Below are 19423 nucleotides of genomic sequence, written 5' to 3' on the forward strand. Positions count from 1 at the left end.
TCAGGCTAACCACCAACTCAGTCGCCCGCTATAATATAACTCAAACTCAAACATTGATTTATTCAATTATACTCCTTATACGAGTAGAGTTCAAAGCAATGTATCATAATACAATTTTTACAGAGTGTGTTTGCATTACTCATGCCTAAAGATCCACATATTAAGGTTATGTTATTGTTAGGCCGCACCAAATTAGGGAAATTGTTATGCTCGTACAACGGTGCGCATGCGTCACTGGGCCTTGTTGTCAACAAATGTACGCGTTTTCTGCAAATCGTGACGCTCGCATTGAATGGAGTACATTCGTGTCATCCTCATTGACACTACACGGTCGATGGAGTGATTTGTTACTATGTGGATTTCCGCCTGGTCTACCATAACGTCTTAAAGTAGGAGCGTTTCTGTAATGGGAAAGTGATGGCGCTGGACGACATATATAGCTCTGTCTTTTTCATACACTAGAATTATTCCTGCTTAAGACGTCCAATAACCATCCTGGGCTGTTACGTCGGCTTGAAGAATTGGCGAGTTGATGGAGGTTTCTTTGCTTATAGGAGATTTTCGAAAGGTCTCGAATAAATGTCGTTTTGCAATTATATTATTTCTTCAATAATTCCTTGTTCCATAATTCTGTTCAACTTAAATTGTCGATTGCCTTTAAAATATCTGTATCTATAAGCTATAACATATCGTAAAATGCCACAATAGAAAATAGTATAAAGATGATGCAACAATGGCTCACATTTGTCAATTGTTTTCCCAACGCGTAATTTCTAAAATTCCATCGTAGTATGGCCGTGTTAATTGGCAAAAATTGTCCAGAAAATGTGGAATCATAGTTCATTCTGTATTTTTAAGCTATCACCAAACTTATTAAGAAATCTATTTATTTTCTCTATTTTTTGTTATCTGTTATTTGTAAGCATTTTTTAAAATTATTAATCAAGCAATACAAAAATGTTAATTGGTTATGAACATGATTCTTCCTTTGTTTTGGAAATCTATCTGGTAAATAATTGAATTAATGCGGAGACCATTCCCTTTCTGGAACAGGATCTTCATTCACGATTCTTTTAATAATTCATTTATTTTCAAGTAAACATGGCAAATAAATAATTTAGAACAATAGTTAATATTTCAGAAATCAATCACATAAATAAATTACAATAAATGAAGACGCAAGTAGACAATCTTATTTACAATTCTAATTCTAATAAATCTTGTGACACTGTAAAAACATTTCTGTTGAAGCCATTTATGTCGTTTTTTGAAAAATAATTTAGAACCTAAGGTTTTAATTTAGTTTGGTACTATGTTAAATATTTGTATAAATGTTGCCCCTTGTTCTATTGGAGTATAAGCATTGTATTGGTTACTTAGCCATAAAAAACAGAGATATTTAATATTAAATATATAATATTTATTATGAACAGAACACACAATTTTCCTCAATTGCATACCAATTACCAAATAAACAATGCAAGGTTTTTGGCTTCGCTTTGTCTACCGCTTAGACGAAACAACATCACCGCGGCATGATATTGAAATGTTTACAGCTCGCGTTATCGTTAGCATTGAGTCGTGTCGATTGTTTCGCAATGGGCCACTGGGTTACGAAAGGCTGTTATGTGGCTAGATGCACGTGGTTGCGCTCGGATGCGCAGGCGCAGCGGAAGTTGTTGGCCGCGTTGCCAGTGAGAACATCGCCTGTACACCGGCTTATGGATAACGTTGGAGTGTAGTTTACTATGTGGGTAATTAGTCAGGTGAGGCTAGGCTGGGTATTTGTGTGGCGGATGAATTCCAACAAGTACCCGTGGCCACTTCACTAAAGCGGCTCGACGGGACACAGTAGGATTTAAGTCGATATAACCCACGGTCTATTCCCAGGCGGCTATCGGGGTGGCCGGGGTATCTACGCAAGATTTCCCAACTTTAACAAAATAAAAGGGCAGGGTCATTTTATGTGATATCTTTGGTGCAGATGAAGTAACAAATAAATAGGGGGACAAAACGCGTTGTAGGTTCTATGAGTTGTAATACTATTTTTATTTGAATGAATTAATCGGATATTCCTATTATTTATCGTAATTGATATGTAAACTACCCTATCTCTTAAGTTGGATAACACACTACCCACAGTGTGCGCGTTTTTATTAAAATCGGTTGAGTAATTTAGAAGTCCGTTAGAAGTTAACAAACAGTGGGACAGAATTTATATGCATTTAGAATTTAGATAATACACAGATACAATTAGTTTGTATAAACAATTAATATAATCTATCGACACACGCGTGGCGTGTGCCGTTTGCCACCAGAAAAAAACGTAAGGTCAACAGCTGTGAATTAATATTCAGACTGATAGTTGTGGAAAGCCAATTATATAGTATGACGATTGGTGTGAGTGGTCTAGCCACATAGGGAATTATTTATCAACCGATATTCATCTGTTCATTGTACACGAAGGTAACATGTTTGTTTGAATTTTATGTTACTTTTTCTTTAACTGACATATATTAAAATGTTCCTGTTTTAGACTGTGGTTGGACTTCTGAAAGAAACTGCTTCTGTTGTTATATTTATCGTCTCAAAAGAGACAGTATAGTCTTAATTGTATGAAATCGTTTTACGGATATGCCTCCAAAAAAATTATAAACGAGAACCTATTTATTGTACAACTAAGTAGTTCTGATTTCTCATTAGAAACTGCCTTCCTATATTTTATATGTTGTGATAGTTTAAAGTCATTTTTAAAATAATTCTACATTTTTTATTTTTTATCTGAAATCTATTTTCAATCAACCTCAAAAGAAGGGGGTTAATTTTTTAAAGGGGAGTAATGACTTTATGATTCTTTTTTTTTGGTGGCCCCATTAATGACCCAAAAAATTAGGTCTACTTCCTGACAATTTGAAGGCTGTTTTTGTTAAAAATAATTATTTTCTTAGGTATTTATAGAATTAAGGAGTACAATAACATCGGAATTTCAATTAGAATAATTACTGATTACAGAAGCAACCCCCACGACGAAAGGGTGCTCAAGCTGTCGTCAGACGAGCCGCTTCAGCTGGGGCCGCCGCCCCGCAGCTGCTACCCCCTCGTGGTGATCCTCGCAAGGGACCAGCGGGACACCGCTGAGTTGCGGCCTGATGATACGGTGAGCGAGTCATCACGTCAACGCTTGGCAGCACGCTTTCGGGAATAGACTTTTTGTAGTGCTGCACGAATTGAAACTGCCTATGAGGGTTTGGGTTGTCATCTACCAGACTTGTTGGGAGTTGGTTTCATCATTTAAACTAATTTTATTAAGATGAACCATTTGAGTTTTTGCATGCATATTTGTAATGTTTTCCCACAAAAACTACTGTAGCGTTTTCAGTAATTGTTACTGAGTAACATTGATTTATTATATTTTTTTATTTTTACCAAGGGCTAAACCCACCGGATAGTATTACATACATATTGCTAGTAATATGTCTAAGTAGTTAATTTCTCACTGGTATGCTGAACTTCTTGAATTACCTAAAAGGCCTAAAGAGGTTTCCTCTTAAACTGAATTTGTATAGACTCATTATTAATTATAAATTTATATGGTCTTCTAAAATCTCACCTGGGTTACCCCCACCAAGCTCTGACCAGCGTAATCTTTCTCGTGAGAATGTAAATGGATGCCTGACATAATTATATCTATAACTAGCTGCGGGCGCGGTTTCGCCCGCGGACGAACCCATATTATTTAAAATTTCATAAAAAATTCATTCAGTAGTCTTTACGTGAAAGAGTAACAAGCATCCATCAATCCACACTTATGCTCTCTCGCGCTTATGATAGTAGTATATTATTACATAAAAAATAAAGATTATTTCCTTTTTATGAACTCTGACTGAATTTCATATTAAAAGTAATAATTTATTTCTCAGGTAGCACTTATAAGTATAGTGCATATAAAGGACGACCAATGCCCGCTGCCGAGCGGGGTTATAGCGCAGTATTTGAAACAAGCCAATGGACACTTGTCTTGTTTGAAGGTGACTGTTTTATTTTTATAAGTCTCACTTTTTTTGCTACACCGGTTTCGTGTTTAAATTGTATTAAAAGTAATTTATTTGCACTCGATTAGAATATTTTAAATATTGAACGTTTTGCTGGTTTATTATTCAGAATGATTCCATTATTTTTAGCATTTAAGAAGTGAGTTTCAGTAAAGGTTATTTAATGTGCAATACATAGCTGTGAAATAATATACTATTAATAAATAATTTGTCCAATTTTACGCTAATTATTAAAATAATCTGCATAGTAGCAAAGAATATTTAGTATTCAGATAGAGAGAGATTGATTAGATCCAACGCCCTGATTTTCCATTTATTACATTGTTTTTATATGTTCATTATAATAAATTGGTATGTAGGTAGTCATATTAATCGATCATTATTTCAATTAGTTAGACGTATTATACAATAAAAATGTTAATACAAGTTAAAGGCTCCACTTACACGATTGAAAACGATATGTTTGCATTATTACCATGTTGGGTTATTAAAGCAATTTCTTATTATGTTTCTCGAAATTTCCACGTAGGCACATGGGCTTGGTGAATTTTCCTTCTTGATACTTAGTGTATATTTTAGAGACTTAGATGTCTAATTTTAAATAGTGACGCACGCAGTGCTAAGAAAAACTTCATCAATATAATCGTTTTGGTTTTTCAGTATTTTATTTTATGCAAATGCTTAAACATTTATTATTCTATTATAATTCTATTATAATTGGAGATTTTTATTTAAGGTAGGTTATTATTCTTCTGCTTTTATTGTACTTTGTTTTAAATATATTTTTGTAATATTATAATAGTTTATTTATAGTTAAATTATGCACCATTCTGTTGTTTATTTTTTATTTTTTTTTGTCTCTAATGTTGATAGAGAATTCATCTTTTTTTAATTTTTCTACCTTCTTTGATATCGTTATTAAAGCATAGTACAATTAATGAAATGGCCGGCAATGCCCCACTAAATATTGGCGAGATAAAATATTGTACAACAGAATATGCGCCGATGCCGCGAATGTAAATTCGTAGGTCGGTCATAAAAGCAAATGTTGTTAGTCTTTCCATCTTTCACGTCGCATCCGAGCGATTTTGTAATGTGCTAATCGTGTCTGGCGATAGTCAGGAGGTTACAGAATAATATAGGCTACTCTTTACCTCCGTAAAACCTACATGTACGTAAAATTTCCATCGGAATTTCCTTTGTCTACGCTGGCGGAGAGCAAGTTCCGTTCAACAGTAGTGTAACCGCGTTTCCAGCAACTGTACGTGTCCGGCGAGATGGCGGACGTGGACGGGGGCTACCGCGCGGGCGGCGAGGCGCTGTGCTGCGTGTGCGCCGCCGCGCCGCTGTCGCGCGCGCTGCTGCCGTGCCGCCACGCGTGCCTCTGCGCGCGCTGCTTGCGTGAGTACACCCGCCCGACGGGGCTCAATCCCATCCCCATCCGTTGGTGATACAAGCCAACGCGTATCCCATTCCGACTCGGACCCTATCAAGATCTCAAGATCCACCTGATCCGTCCTGATCGACGAAATAAACAAAGCCAATGTGCGGCTTGGCAAAAGCAGTGGTGGCTCAGTGGTGAGAACCTCGGACTTCAAAATCGATAAGTCGGGGTTCGAGTTTATCTGTGCATGTAGATAACATTACCACTGCTTAAAAACGGTGAAGGAAAACATCGTGACGAAACCGGCATGTCCGAGAATCAAAAGTTCGACGACATGTGACATCTGCCAACCCGCACTTGGCCAGCGTGGTGGATTATGGCCTGAACCCTCATAGGAGGCCTGTGTCCCAGCAGTGGGAACATATAACGGCTGATGATGATGATGTGCGGCTTGGCGATAGAACAGTGAGCCAGCCGCGAAACCGCGTATAATACTACAGCTGAAAGCGTACTTCGTCTTCGCCCAAACGAAGTCCGTTCTCCCGCGTGCCCGCACCCGCCCGGGTTTTACATCTATTTTTGACACTTATTCCTCCTTCCCATATTCTCGAACAACCGATAAATTCTATAAACGCAGAGAGAAAACTCCTAGCAAAATATGTATTTTTATATGTATCCAAATGTGTATATAATATAATATAATTTAATACTCGTATTAGGTATTATAGACAACCCAGAGCACAATCTTTAGTTACATTGTGGTTTGTGCAGGTCAACAAGTTGTGTTTAGTTGGAAGTTAGACTAACTTCATTCCACAGGATCGATCCCCCCGGGTGGCGTGTTAAGTGTTTGAAAATAAGTTGTTAAGTATGATTTGGGTTGAAACAGCATTTTCGATATATGAACTGTTTTAAATTGAGCTCGAAACAATAGAACATACTAGATACAGTGTATTCTGGACTACAACTAGAACTGATTAAAGATGTCATAGTAACATCTCCCCCTTCCCCCCTTCTATGTTCATGTCTTAAACACTACTCCTCATACATTGTTCCACCTATAGACAACCTCTACTAATTACACTTACAGTTTATTGATTCGGTGATAATTTAGGCGGTTTAGTATTTTGTTAGTGAAACTTATTTAAAATCAGGACCTAACTGACCAATAACTCGGTTCGAGCGTCGATCTAAGATAAAACCTGAGGGAAATAACGAATTAATTTATTCACGGGGGCTGTGCATCACATTAGCATTCAGTGCATAAATCAATCGGCATAAACTGTAAGGTGTTGTTTGTATGCGGGTAGCGTGGTCGGTGCTCGGCGGCCGCAAGGTTGCGGTCAGTGAGTTGATGTGACCTTACATCATCCAGCAATGGTGATGATGATGGGGTCAGCTTTGAGTGCGTATGGTCCGACACTTATTGGGTCGTTCTTCATTCGGTTCGTGGAAATAGAATAGAAGAGAAATGGACAGATTTTGTAAAATCGCTATTGAACCATCGGAACCATTTTATATCGGTATCTATGCTAACATGGATGGCGTAGGAGTTTGTTTGTTTATTTGAAATTACGCGCTTATCTCTGGAAATACAGGACCGATTTAGATTAATTTTGGTATTAGCTTAAGATCCGAGGACGCAGGATAATTTTTTATGTAAATCCCACGGGAACGCAAAATGTGCGGGGAAAACCCCGAGACTGTCTACCTTTTCCATTGATCGTATGTGTGATACTGCAGACGGAGTGCTAGTTCTAAATAAAATGTTTCATTAAGTATCTTTTCTTCTCAGGACAAATAGAAGAACTGATTTAAGTATCAGTTCTCCTTAAATCAAAATTCATCTAAATCTTTTCAATGATATATGGAAGTGATTTATAATGTAATATATGAAAGTGTGTTAATTTTATTTATTAAGTATTAAGTCTAAACTCTTTTAATTGACTTAATTCCTCAAAATTACTCCTTTTAAAACTGAGGATATTTTGTTCGTAATTTTTAATTTATATCAGATAAATATTCGTAAAAATAAGAATAGAAAGAATTAGTGTACGAGACGGGATTCGTACGAAAAGAGTAGAATAAGAGAAAATTCGGTTACTGAGTTGGGATCATGACTGATATAGCGAAAGACGCAGCTTCGAATCCCGCCTCACGATTGAATTTTGTCTATCCTTCATTCTCGTTTGTTTTGTTGAAAACACATATATCTTCTATCAAACGTGACGCGCCAAAGGTCACATCCTCAAATAAACCTCGAGGCATCCAAACATCCGATCAGCATTCAATGCACACGCTCACATCCGACACTCGTGCTCTGAATGTAGCGCAGCCTTCTGTTGCACTGCGTTATATAAGAGGATTTGTTTGTTTTTATTTATACGACTTAAGACTAGACCAACACAGAAGGTGAGCTTATTATTAAAAAGTGATCTCCTCCAGGCAACGGAAAAAATAAGAGGGTTTATCTGTATCGTTCACTAGCTTCTCATAGTAATAAAGAGATTTTGGTGCTAAATTTCTAAAGCTATATTAAAATGTATTAGTTCAGAGAGCCTACACAAGCAGTAATGAATATATGGAAGATGAAAATTCGTGAAATGTTGTCGCTTTAGAACCACAGGATAGTTCTTTGGCATAATTGTTACGTACATGTTACATATATAGAATTACATGTAAAATTAACGTGATTTTAAAACAGCAGCTACAGAGTTTTATTGCTGGCTCTTCTCAGTGGAAACTGCTTCCGAACCGGTGGTAAATGTTAAAACTATGTTAGGGCGATTCAAAAGTGCTTCTATAAGAATTCTAATTGAATAAGTTAATGTTTGTATTTGAACTGAACCACACAGCTTCGTCTGCTCTAAAAGGGATATTCTCTTTCAGCGTTTTGCTTTCCTGCTCGTATTTCTTCTCTCGCGATATTGGGTGGTGCGTTTCCTTTACTCTTTCCGGTCCATACGTTATTCCTATCCATCCATTTTTTGCTCCCTTCGACAATCCTTTCCTTTTCTTGTTCTTTGTCTCTGCAAATGCGTTCATGGTCGATGCATTGCCACAGTTCGGCGAACGACGGGTTCGAATCCCGCCTCGTGATCAATTTCTTCTATTTATAAAAAAACCAGCTGTGCCCCGCGGTTTTACGTAGTACCTGATGTTATATAGTCTAAAGCCTTCCTCAATCAATGGCTACCCAACACTGAAAGAATCTTTCAAATCGGAACCAGTTGAACTGATATTAAAGCGTTCAACCAAACAAACTCTTCAGCTTTATAATATAAGTAGACTTCTTAGAACTACAATTTCCCATACTCACCATACATTATCTCGTTCCAGCCAAACTGGACAAGTGTCCTATCTGCAGAAGCATGATCACCAGTTACTTCTGCATCCGCAACGACGACGAGCCTCTCTCGGAGCTCAAACAGCAGCAGTATCCCATCAACAGGCGCATCTTGAACCTGTTCCACTATCACTAGCGAGCGATCAGTTTGTATTTCTGCACCGGCTGGTCGATAGTGTGGCATCGGCCTTAAGACTAATTAATAGACAGCGGCTGATGTGGCACCAGCCTTATCTGCTGAATGGAAAACTTTGTCAGTAGATACAGACAATGGCCAGTATGTCACATCGTCATTTGAATGTAATATCGTGAGTGTGTAACAAGCCTTATTTACTGGAATGCATCATTATCAGTAGTTTAAAAAACGCTGTCTTCAAAATCATCTAATGAAAGTGGAACCTTATCACTTATTTAAGCTAGACTGAGGCTAGTGTGCATAATTTATCATCATGTCCACAGCACCAGTCAGACGTGTGTATAGCCAGCCTTATTTATTGAGTGTGCAACAATATACTGTCATTATATCAACTGTAGGAACTGGACAAGTGTGTCACCAGTCTATTTCCTAACAACGGAACCGTCACTGGTGTGTACAGGCCTTACTAGGCTATTCAACAATCGCAAGTGTGTGACCGGCCTATATTGACATTGGAAATCATAGCTAGTATATACTCAGACTTAGTTGTTACAATAATTATATTGAACCTAGTGTACAATCGGTATAAATTGCTCGAAAAATGTCACCCGTCGATGACAGCTAATAACTTAGAAATACTAAAAGTGCATCACCAGCCTTAATTTGGTGTATTACATCTAAATAAAAGCAGTCATTGATAAATGAGGAAAAGAACCAAACTTAATATCACTTAATTTTGCTATTCCTTAATAAACTTATTAATATTAATAAGTTATTAATTCTACCATCATTGTAAAACATTATCAAAGATGGAAGTACACTAGATATCACTTGGTTTTATTTTTCGTCGATAATGTGTTCCTCGCTTTAATTTTCTTTATTTCTCGCCCCTTATTCTAATGTGATGTAGTAATAAATAATAAAAGACAAAAATTTGTTTGTGATATGTTCTGAATGAGAAATTTATTTTGTACAAATGTGATGAATTTTTTTAATTTAGTTTTTTTTTCGTATACAAATTTTTAACTTATCGCTTGTGTTCAAATAGTTATTATTTTCCTTTTAGTGATAAACGGCATAAAATTTCCTATTTAAGCAATTATGTAAGTGTGGGTGCAAAGAATGGAACTGTGATAAAATAAAAAGCTTTGTGACATTGCTATGTATGTAAATATAGGATAAACTGTAAATTCCTAGTGTATTAAAAATAAATAAGTCGCTTAAAAATAACTTGTTAGAATTAATTCCCATTCACACCTCGAAAATACATGAATTTCAACTTGAAATGTCTTTAGATAATATTAATGTTCTATCATCTGTGGATTTTTGAGGATCTGTGTAAAATGCTGTCTCGCTCTGACGTTTTTAAATTCAAATTTGGAACTTTATGATTTATTAACAAATACTCATAGAACCTCAAGAATTTTAAATAGTGAATAATAATTTTATCCATGCCTTCATGAAATATTATCTATATAAATTAACGAAGTCTTCCAATAACAAATTAACAGAAACAGATCTCATTTGTGAAACAACGAGTTAAATACTGCAAATATAAGGAAATAACGAGCCGAGTTAATGTTAATATTATAATGTTAAATAATTCTGACTAATAACAAGGAAAATAAAAAATTGCAAGAACTACATCTTATTTTGTGTGAATCTTGGTGGGTTATGAATATGTAGAGCTGTCATGAATATTAAATTTATATTTAAAAAAGTATATATCAATTGCCTTTTTATGTAACTCCATTGTGTAGTTCCCGTGTATTTTTGTATCTGGACGTTATAAAGTTAGTTTTTTTATTAATTATAAAAATATGGTTATTCATGTTTTTCAATCGTCCATTTTTTACAGTAAAAGAGCTATATTTGATAATATGTATTTATTATTTTGAGTGCAACTTTTTTTTTGATCACATGTATCTACTTATTTACCTAATTCCAATAGTATCGGTTTGGTGAGAGCTCTATATAGGATATCACAATCAAATAGTAGAAAAAAAAACATTTATCTAGAACATTGCTGAAGTGATAAAATATTGAACCAATTGTAGTATCTAAACCAGAGGCTAACAAGTCAATAGCAGATTGTAGTAAATGTATATTTTTAAAACGTGTAAATAAATAAAATTGCCAAAGTAATTGTTGTTTTATTATAATTAAGCATTTATGATACAATATTGTATTTAGAAATTTTAAAAATGGCACCTCTAAGAAGATACCTTATAAATTCAAATGAAAAGACATTGCTGTAATAATTGTAGAATATTTATTTATACATTTATCCCTTTTCTTCTTTTATCCTATCTGCGTATAACTGTGAATTCTTAACAGCTGAATACAGACTAAATAGCAAATGTAGCGCCTGTATTCTGTCATTCAATGTGTCACCAACGATAGGAATGTCAAACAAGGCACAGATTAAATCTACGTATTCTGACAGCGAGCAGTCGAGGGTGGATGGCGGGAAACCGACGTCATTTAACGTTTCTTCCATAGATTCGGGCCATTCTTCCATTAGGCTGTCTATGTCTGGCATTTTCCTGAAAATTTAAATCCGATTAATAGATACAGTGTATCAATTTATCTCTGAAATTAAGGGTGTCGTCACCGTTGCTTCATTGCATTCAGTGATACATTTAGAATAATATTCCGGGCATCAGTTTTAATAGATTTCGGTATATGTAACAATTGCAATTTAGAAAGATAGCAATACAATAGTCAACAATGACAATTCGACATCTTTAGATCAATTTTTCGCTATTTCAAAGATAAGTTGGTGACACTGTGTGAAATTATTTAAGAACAGACTTAATAACAGATGAGGTGTGTGGATGAACGGCAATTTACGTGTCCTTTTATACATACATAAAAAAGATTGCCCTTATTTTGGAATAAAGCTATTTATTTCCCATTTAATAGGAACCCTGTACTTTTTAACATAAAATGTAATAATTTCACTATACCTAAACATAAAACCTAGTATAGTATTATGTTATCTGTATTAAAACATACACAGTATAAGAGACGGTTGGCGCCGGTTTCGACATGTGCAGCTCGCTGACATCCTTGATCCAACGCTCGATCGCTTTTGGGTTCTTCTCTGCATTATCTATTTTCTTTGTTAACTAAAACAAATCATGCATCTTATTACACACATAAACACACACACACATAAGCGCGCGCGCACCGACACGCCATTCCACACAACTATGCACTCATTCTAGCAACAACTAACAAATTTATTTCCCTTTCCTTTTCTTTTAATTAGGCATAAAATGTAATATAACATTGTTTTAAGGGAGAAGCCACCGACAACCGAAACACAGTTCCCAACTAGTTCGGTAGTCAGTGAGTCTTATAAGATGTGTACTTGATTTTATGTCAATAAATATGTTTTTAATTTTTTTTATTATTACTCTGCTCTATATATTATATTTTTATTACATTTGTAGACTACTATGATTTTGAGAGCTTAGTATCTAGTAGCAGACACTGTATTATAAAATTTATAAAATTTCTGGTCCCCAATCTTCTGTTTTAAGAATTTCTCACAAAAGAGTCAAATTATCACCTACACGTTTATGTGTTCGATATTTACCCAAATCATGAAGAGGAATGGTGTTTTTTTATATGCAGTTCGTATAATATAAGAAATAAAATTCATACCACAGTGGATTTAGCGCTCGTAGTTTTCGAAATGGCCCTCAATTGCAAGTGTAACAACGCCGATTCACTTTGCTCAGCCGACGGCTCGTCTAGTATTGTTAAACCTGAAAAAAAAAACAGGGAAATACATAACCCACATCTCCGCATAAAAATGCGGATTACCATACGATGTCCTCTTATGATTTTAAATGTAGTTCTTGTCCTACTCAAGGTTCAAGCTATATTAAAACTTTACGATTTAGGAATCGATGCCAATGAAATTACTCTTCAAGATTTTTAGCTTGAAACGCATAAATCACATAGCCTTTATTTATTTCCTACATTATGAAAATATGTTACAACGAATAGTAATCCAAATGAGTCCAGCTATTCTCAAGTGATAAATTTTCAAACGTACACGCATCTTGGTTTTATTTATAAATATCAGTAGGCAGTAGTTCAAGAGCATATTTTACGTGGCTGCATCTACATAGTTAATCTTACAGCGGTCAAAAAGATTAATAGCGCTAGACATCTGTTTGCCGCCAATTTATTGCAATTTAGTTTTGACAGCTGCTATTATAACACGGCTGTTGTGTAATGAACTGAACTGAGTATTGATGCGAATATAATATTATTTTATAAAACAATGTCTGAAGGTTGCTATTCAGTTAAAACTAAATCATGTCGAGGAAATTCTGATATCAACAATAATGAAAGATTATTTGCACTGATCAAGCTACTGGCAACATAACTACAGAAGAAACATTCTATACCCCAGTTTAAAATATTTACGATACAAAGCAATCTTGAAGTGTGCAGTCTAATCTAGTATAGTATTGTATAATCTGTTGTTTAACTTAACAAAAATAATGAAATCGCAATTATTTATTTATATTTTTTAATAATGACGGAATGGTGTATTTTATAGACATAAAATTTATATGTTCGTATTATATTTTGTACTGATTTGTCCAGATGAAACCTACTATCTTGCTGCCAAATACAACGTCAGTTCGTCCTGTTTCAGAGTGACGCAAGTATAAACTTACGAACACATTTTCGCATTTATAAGTAGCTACATATCTAATACATACATAGAAAACTTTATGCGTATGCTAAAATAATGTATCTCTATAGAGAATGTACGATAAGAGAGGATACAGACATGGAGCATGATGTCACATACAAAATATGATGTTAATTATATTTACATTGTTTTCACTTTACGGTAAACAATACAACGTTCGAATGTTTATGTTGTTAATTTCGAGATAAGATTTGGCCGAACTAGCGCTCGATGTATTTTTAAATATAGGTCAAAAACATAATTTAATTGAACGTCATGATTCAAGTGCATGTTAGGAAAATATAAACAGACATTGGATATATTTTTACAAATTGAAATGAAAATTTCGACGAATTAATCTTACCAAGGTTAGGGGAAAACATGGATTTCCTGTTTCATTTAAAGTCTGTAAAATAGGATACATTATTTCATTCATCAAATAACTTACTGTGTTGCAATTGAATATTTTATATCCCATTACACTGACCTAAGCTTTGTAAGAGATGAACATTATTAGCTGATTTCAAGTTAAAATTCTATCACGATTATAGGCGTAAGCCTTAAATTAAATAAAAACAAATAGGGAAGGATATGCCCCTCAGCTTGTCAATTCAAGGTTATTTTGAAATCAGTTAAAAAGAAAATAAGATTTTTTTAAAAATTTATTTAAGGGGCTTCAATAATTTAATTTAGTAAATACAAGCTGTACAAAACAACTATTATCTCTTTTGCCCTACGCCAAAATATATGTTAACAGTTAAACTTTTATGTATACACATATATTTTGGGATCTCCTACTGTAAGTTACACACATGAAATAATATCCCTCTAATAATTTAATTATTGAAGGGATATTGTGACAAAAGATACATCAATTGATTTAGGTTTCAAACTGTAGTATAATGTTAAATGTGTTTAACTAAAAAGTTTAGACAATAGAGAATAGCATCTTTAGATAACTCTTAAATACTGACGAGTTAGATTATAATCAAATAGTTTACTATCACATCCTTAAGACACATCCTACAAAATCAAGTACCTACCAACAACCAACTTTGATTTAGAGTCATGTTAGGCGAGTCATACCAACTACCAACTCACTCAGATTTAGAGTCATGTTAGGCGAGTCATACCAACTACCAACTCACCCAGATTTAGAGTCATGTTAGGCGAGTCCTACCAACTACCGACTCACCAAGATTATCGACAAAGTCGAGCGCCCGTTCGTCGAGCGGCGCGCGCGGACCGCACGCCGGAGCCGTCACCTTGATGAACGCGTCCGCGTCGCCCACCGCCGGCACGTACTCCGGCACGAACGGTTGTAGTTTGAACTCAATGTCGATCTTTTGCGGCGTGTACCTAACGTGGTGATGGATTTATTGCAATTTTAAATGTATGGTCTTCAATTGAACAATAGGGATCGACACATACTATGTATGGAAACTTGGGAAGAAGGAACGCGTCATATTCATTAACGATTTTATACTAAATGTCGATCTTCTAGAGCAGTGGAGAGTAAACGTTATCTTAAATTAATAATTGTCAAAATTTATGTAGATATTTTCAATGAGTATCTGAATAAAATATAGTATCTAGTAATCTCGACAACTAAATTATTTACATAGATAATTAATTTCATCAATTATTTATATAGATAATAAATTTCATCAAGGGAAAAAACATTTGGATATGAAACAGTGTCTAACAAAAATGTTGTATCGTTATTCATAGAACGCAGTATAAGAATCCTTCTGTGTTACATTTACATAATGTTGCGCAGTTAGCGCAATTTTGTTTTTGACTGTTATTTATTAACGATAATATGTTTTTTAGAGTAGTTTACGTACTAGCTAGTAATATTCTGGTGTCATCCATAACCAGTTGCTATACTCGTATATACCTATATCTAATATTTAATAATGTAAGTATATAACACAAAACATAATTTAACATGCAATTCAGAGAAAATATATTTACATACATATTTATTTTCATAGTTGCTAATACATAATTATCTAACTACGATGAAATGTATTGTGGAGTAAGGAATGTGGAATTCCACCATCCTAAGAGGAGAATCCTAACAGACTGGTAAGGCCCCAATTGATTTTAGTTTTGGAAAGTTCTATACATGGTTAAGGAGAGAAAACTTCGCTTGTGCGATCCAGGATATATGGCGCTATAGTATCTTTTGCTTCAACCAAAACAGGTGAACTCACACAGTACTCGTGGAATGGTTAAAAGAGTAACAGTTTCACAGTGAATAAATTTAAACCGGCTTATCTCAAATAAAGACGACACTTCACACAACATGCACGCTTTCTCTGCATTAAAATGTAGAAATCTCATTGTTGCTTTCATACGTATCATATAACATAATGTAGTCATCATGACATAGAAGTTAATTTTAGAATAACAAACTACATAAATATGTATTGAAACATGTATATCTACATTTTAGTTTCGAGCTTATATTATTAAATGTTTAAATTAGAAAGATTCATAGGAAAGTCGATTATATCATTATATTTGTGGATTAAAGCGTTGTAGCCATACATAATTCAAGTTAAATAAATATGCACAAAAACACTACTACGCAAAAAGAATAACAGTAGCATTCGCACGCTGTTATATGACACCGAAATTCTGAGGAGGTGTGATACTGTCCCCAATGCGAACTGGACAGGTCGGGCTGGAGCGCGCTCGACTTCCATATGATGAATAATTTCGTGTGAACAAAATAATGATGAGGTAATTGCAATACTTTTACCTATTAATAAAATTATATTTCATCGTATTTTCATCCTAGGTAGTAGGCATTTTAAATTATATGTTTAGTATTGGTACTACAGAGTTTACGTATTTTATATTATTATACGTGTTGATATAAAGATCTTTTTCCACTCACTTCATAATATATTGAAATATATTCTCCATTTCCGGGGGCACCTTGAGGTCTGCGAACTGCTTGGGGTCGTAAGCACCCTCTGCGGGTATCACCACGCCGCGTTTCTTCCCACTCCCCGCTGTGGGCAACACTGGATCTGGTCTTGTCAAATCTGCCTCTATATCTCCGGAATCTGTATCTAAAAAAACAGTTTACTATACTCTGTAGCTTAGTTGGTTACACAGAAAATAAATTAATATTTAATTATATTCCAACCACAAATAGTATCAGATGGCACGGTTAAAACTTATACGGTAGTAATATATGCGGTAAATTTTGTTAAATTATCTAGGTAGTGAAATATATCTGCTTGATTACAGATTTCTATAGTCAACAACTAACGTAATACAATATCTGGATCGAATACCAATTTATAGGACATTTGTATTAATAAAGCGGCCGAAAATGACACCGTAAAAATGAACATATACAAAACTGAACCATTAATACCGTTCGCTCGATGACCCGGGTTTCAAAATTCGCTGAGGATGTCCCTATGTATGTGGACATCCTTATCCTCGCTTAGATGTTATAACTATACAACAGATTTTAATGGAATTTTTTAATAGATGGAGTAATTCAAGAGGAAGCTTTATCTCCATAACATCTATTAAACTACTTCGAATTTAATGCGGGCAAAAACTAGTAATCTTATAAATAACTAGATAATTACTAACCAGAATTAGAAGAATCATGGTGTCTGCTCGACTGCCTGGACAATTCAGTAGAATCTTTTATTTGCTTCGTGTCATCCTTATCTGAATGCTTGGACTTTCTGTCAGGAGACTGTAAATATAGGTGTAACTTTAAATATTTAGCTTTTTCTTTGGTTGTTTATTTTTTCGGTATTCTTGTTTGTTAAAAAATTTAGTTCTAAATATAAATAAATTATAAGTGCATCCATATATGCATAGTAACAAATACAAAGTTGAGTTAATTATAATTCTCATTTACAACAAGAAATTTTACTTATAAATTAATTTCTATATATAACTATTAATAAAAATAAATATTAAAATAATGCAAGAAATATAAGTATATAATTATATAATAATAATAATAGATATTTTCGATTTCGACGCTTGCCGGGCCAGCAGTTGTAATATAATAAATTACGTGTCTAAACTTAACCTAACCGCACTTCCGTAAATAAATATAGAGGTTACTTTTACTGGTATTTAATACAAACAATTGCGGAGAAATTGTAACTAGAGCGTGAAAGATTATTCACGGTATGTGTGGGCCACCATTATCATACAATACCCACGTCTCTTGGTCAAACGTAGTTAACCAATTTGCGAAACGACTTTATAAAACAGAATTTATTAGGCTAATTGTATGTTATGATCTAGTCGTTCGAGATAACAAGCTGTAAGCCTGTAGGTAATTGCTTGTAACACAAGATAAATGGTGTTTTTTTATCGCGTAAATATTTTTTTTCAGATGCAAACAGAATTTGTGTTAAAAGAGCACTCTTTGTCTTTGATAATTTTACAGAAACCAGAAACCAGAAACATAGTTTATGAAGTAAAAAATAAACTAATAAAAGCATAAATGCAATATACAAAATAAGCAAAATAATACCACATCTTCTTCCGAAAAGTTTTCAAATTTGTCCGGACTGGAATCGCTTTCGGAGTCCGAGTCGAAATCATGTCGAGCTGTGTGCCTCACCGGCGGGTTGAACTTGGACATCGCCTCTGCTGGTCCCTCCTCAGAGCTGGGGCTGTCTATCTCTGTGCCATTCACTTCCACGGTCTCGTCGTACATTTGTTGGATGTCATTACAACCCTTCAAATCTGGTGAGAATGACAGCGTCTGGCAGTGTTTGCTGCTGGTTGCCATGGCAACCGTGGCTCTGGAGATACGGAGCGCTTTGCTGGTGGCGGATAAGTGATATGCAAAGAGTATAGCGAGAATCTGCAGGGTTTCGGGGCGGCTGGTACGACGCGACACGATTTGTGCATGACATGTGATTTGGTGTCGCACATAATGAACGAAAACGCCACGCTCTTTTCCAATCGCTTTTTAATTGAAGATTAAAATCTCATTCTTATATGAAACACACAATGTTATACACACAGTATACGAATCGAATTGTGCAAACACGTTTATTTAACTAATTTATGTAGAAGAATTGCTTCTATAATCAAATTACCATTTCATTATTTATAAAGAAAACTTATCAAATTTTATCCAGCCATTTCGCAGATAAGCCGTGGCAAAAACATTCACAATTTACAAAGGTTATGTATATAAAAAGAACATTCAAACAACCAATTCATTTTATTAATTTGAATGGATAGAAAGTAAAAAACGTAGGTAACGTTACTTCCAATACCAATATAAGATCAATTGATGATGAAAAGAATGTATGATTTACGCTTGAACGCTCGAGTGGGACGGTTTCTTTGTTCTACGATAAATGATACACATTGCATATGTATATACATATATTATGCTACAGATAAAATCAAAACGCGGTGCTATTTAGTTTAGGCCAGCAAGAGGTAGACGTAAGTAGCAGATGGTCAAATTTAGGGGTATTCTATTTGTACAAGATTTGTAGGCTATCGTAATTTTTTTCGATCTTTTATTTATTTTTTTATTATTATAAATTTACAATTGTACATGCATTACAAGTGAAATATACATTTCAATTATTAAAATGTAAAAGATAACTAAGATTTATATCCTGTTAGGATATAAATTTGGACTTGGCAAAGCAAATATGTATTGTCTTTCATTTTTTTTTAGTTCATAGTTCATAGTTCGATATTAAAAATATTGTCCACGTCGCAGACTCCAGAATTTTTATGCCTTTTTTTTTTTTTTTTT

General features: G+C 34.6%; 2 protein-coding genes across 2 annotated transcripts in view; one reads left to right on the plus strand and one right to left on the minus strand.

Moving 5' to 3' along the window:
* LOC119828425 (cell growth regulator with RING finger domain protein 1-like) overlaps positions 1–11063 on the plus strand; it is a 30542-nt gene extending 19479 nt beyond the window's left edge. Inside the window, exons 4-7 of the mRNA XM_038350565.1 lie at positions 3013–3157; positions 3921–4028; positions 5309–5453; positions 8776–11063. Of these exons, the coding sequence (XP_038206493.1) occupies positions 3013–3157; positions 3921–4028; positions 5309–5453; positions 8776–8918 (541 nt within the window). The 3' untranslated portion in view covers positions 8919–11063. The remainder of the gene's footprint in view (positions 1–3012; positions 3158–3920; positions 4029–5308; positions 5454–8775) is intronic.
* Positions 11064–11173: 110 nt separating this feature from the next.
* On the minus strand, positions 11174–18851 carry LOC119828409 (intraflagellar transport protein 46 homolog). The gene is made up of 7 exons (XM_038350548.1): positions 18170–18851; positions 17263–17371; positions 16547–16724; positions 14834–14997; positions 12591–12694; positions 11937–12049; positions 11174–11464 (listed from the first exon to the last, which is right to left on the minus strand). The coding sequence occupies exons 1-7, from the start codon at positions 18428–18430 to the stop codon at positions 11203–11205; spliced, it is 1191 nt and encodes a 396-aa protein (XP_038206476.1). The 5' UTR covers positions 18431–18851; the 3' UTR covers positions 11174–11202.
* Positions 18852–19423: the final 572 nt, after the last annotated feature.

This window comes from Zerene cesonia, chromosome 8 (genome assembly GCF_012273895.1).
Source record: "Zerene cesonia ecotype Mississippi chromosome 8, Zerene_cesonia_1.1, whole genome shotgun sequence".
Classification (NCBI taxonomy): domain Eukaryota; kingdom Metazoa; phylum Arthropoda; class Insecta; order Lepidoptera; family Pieridae; genus Zerene; species Zerene cesonia.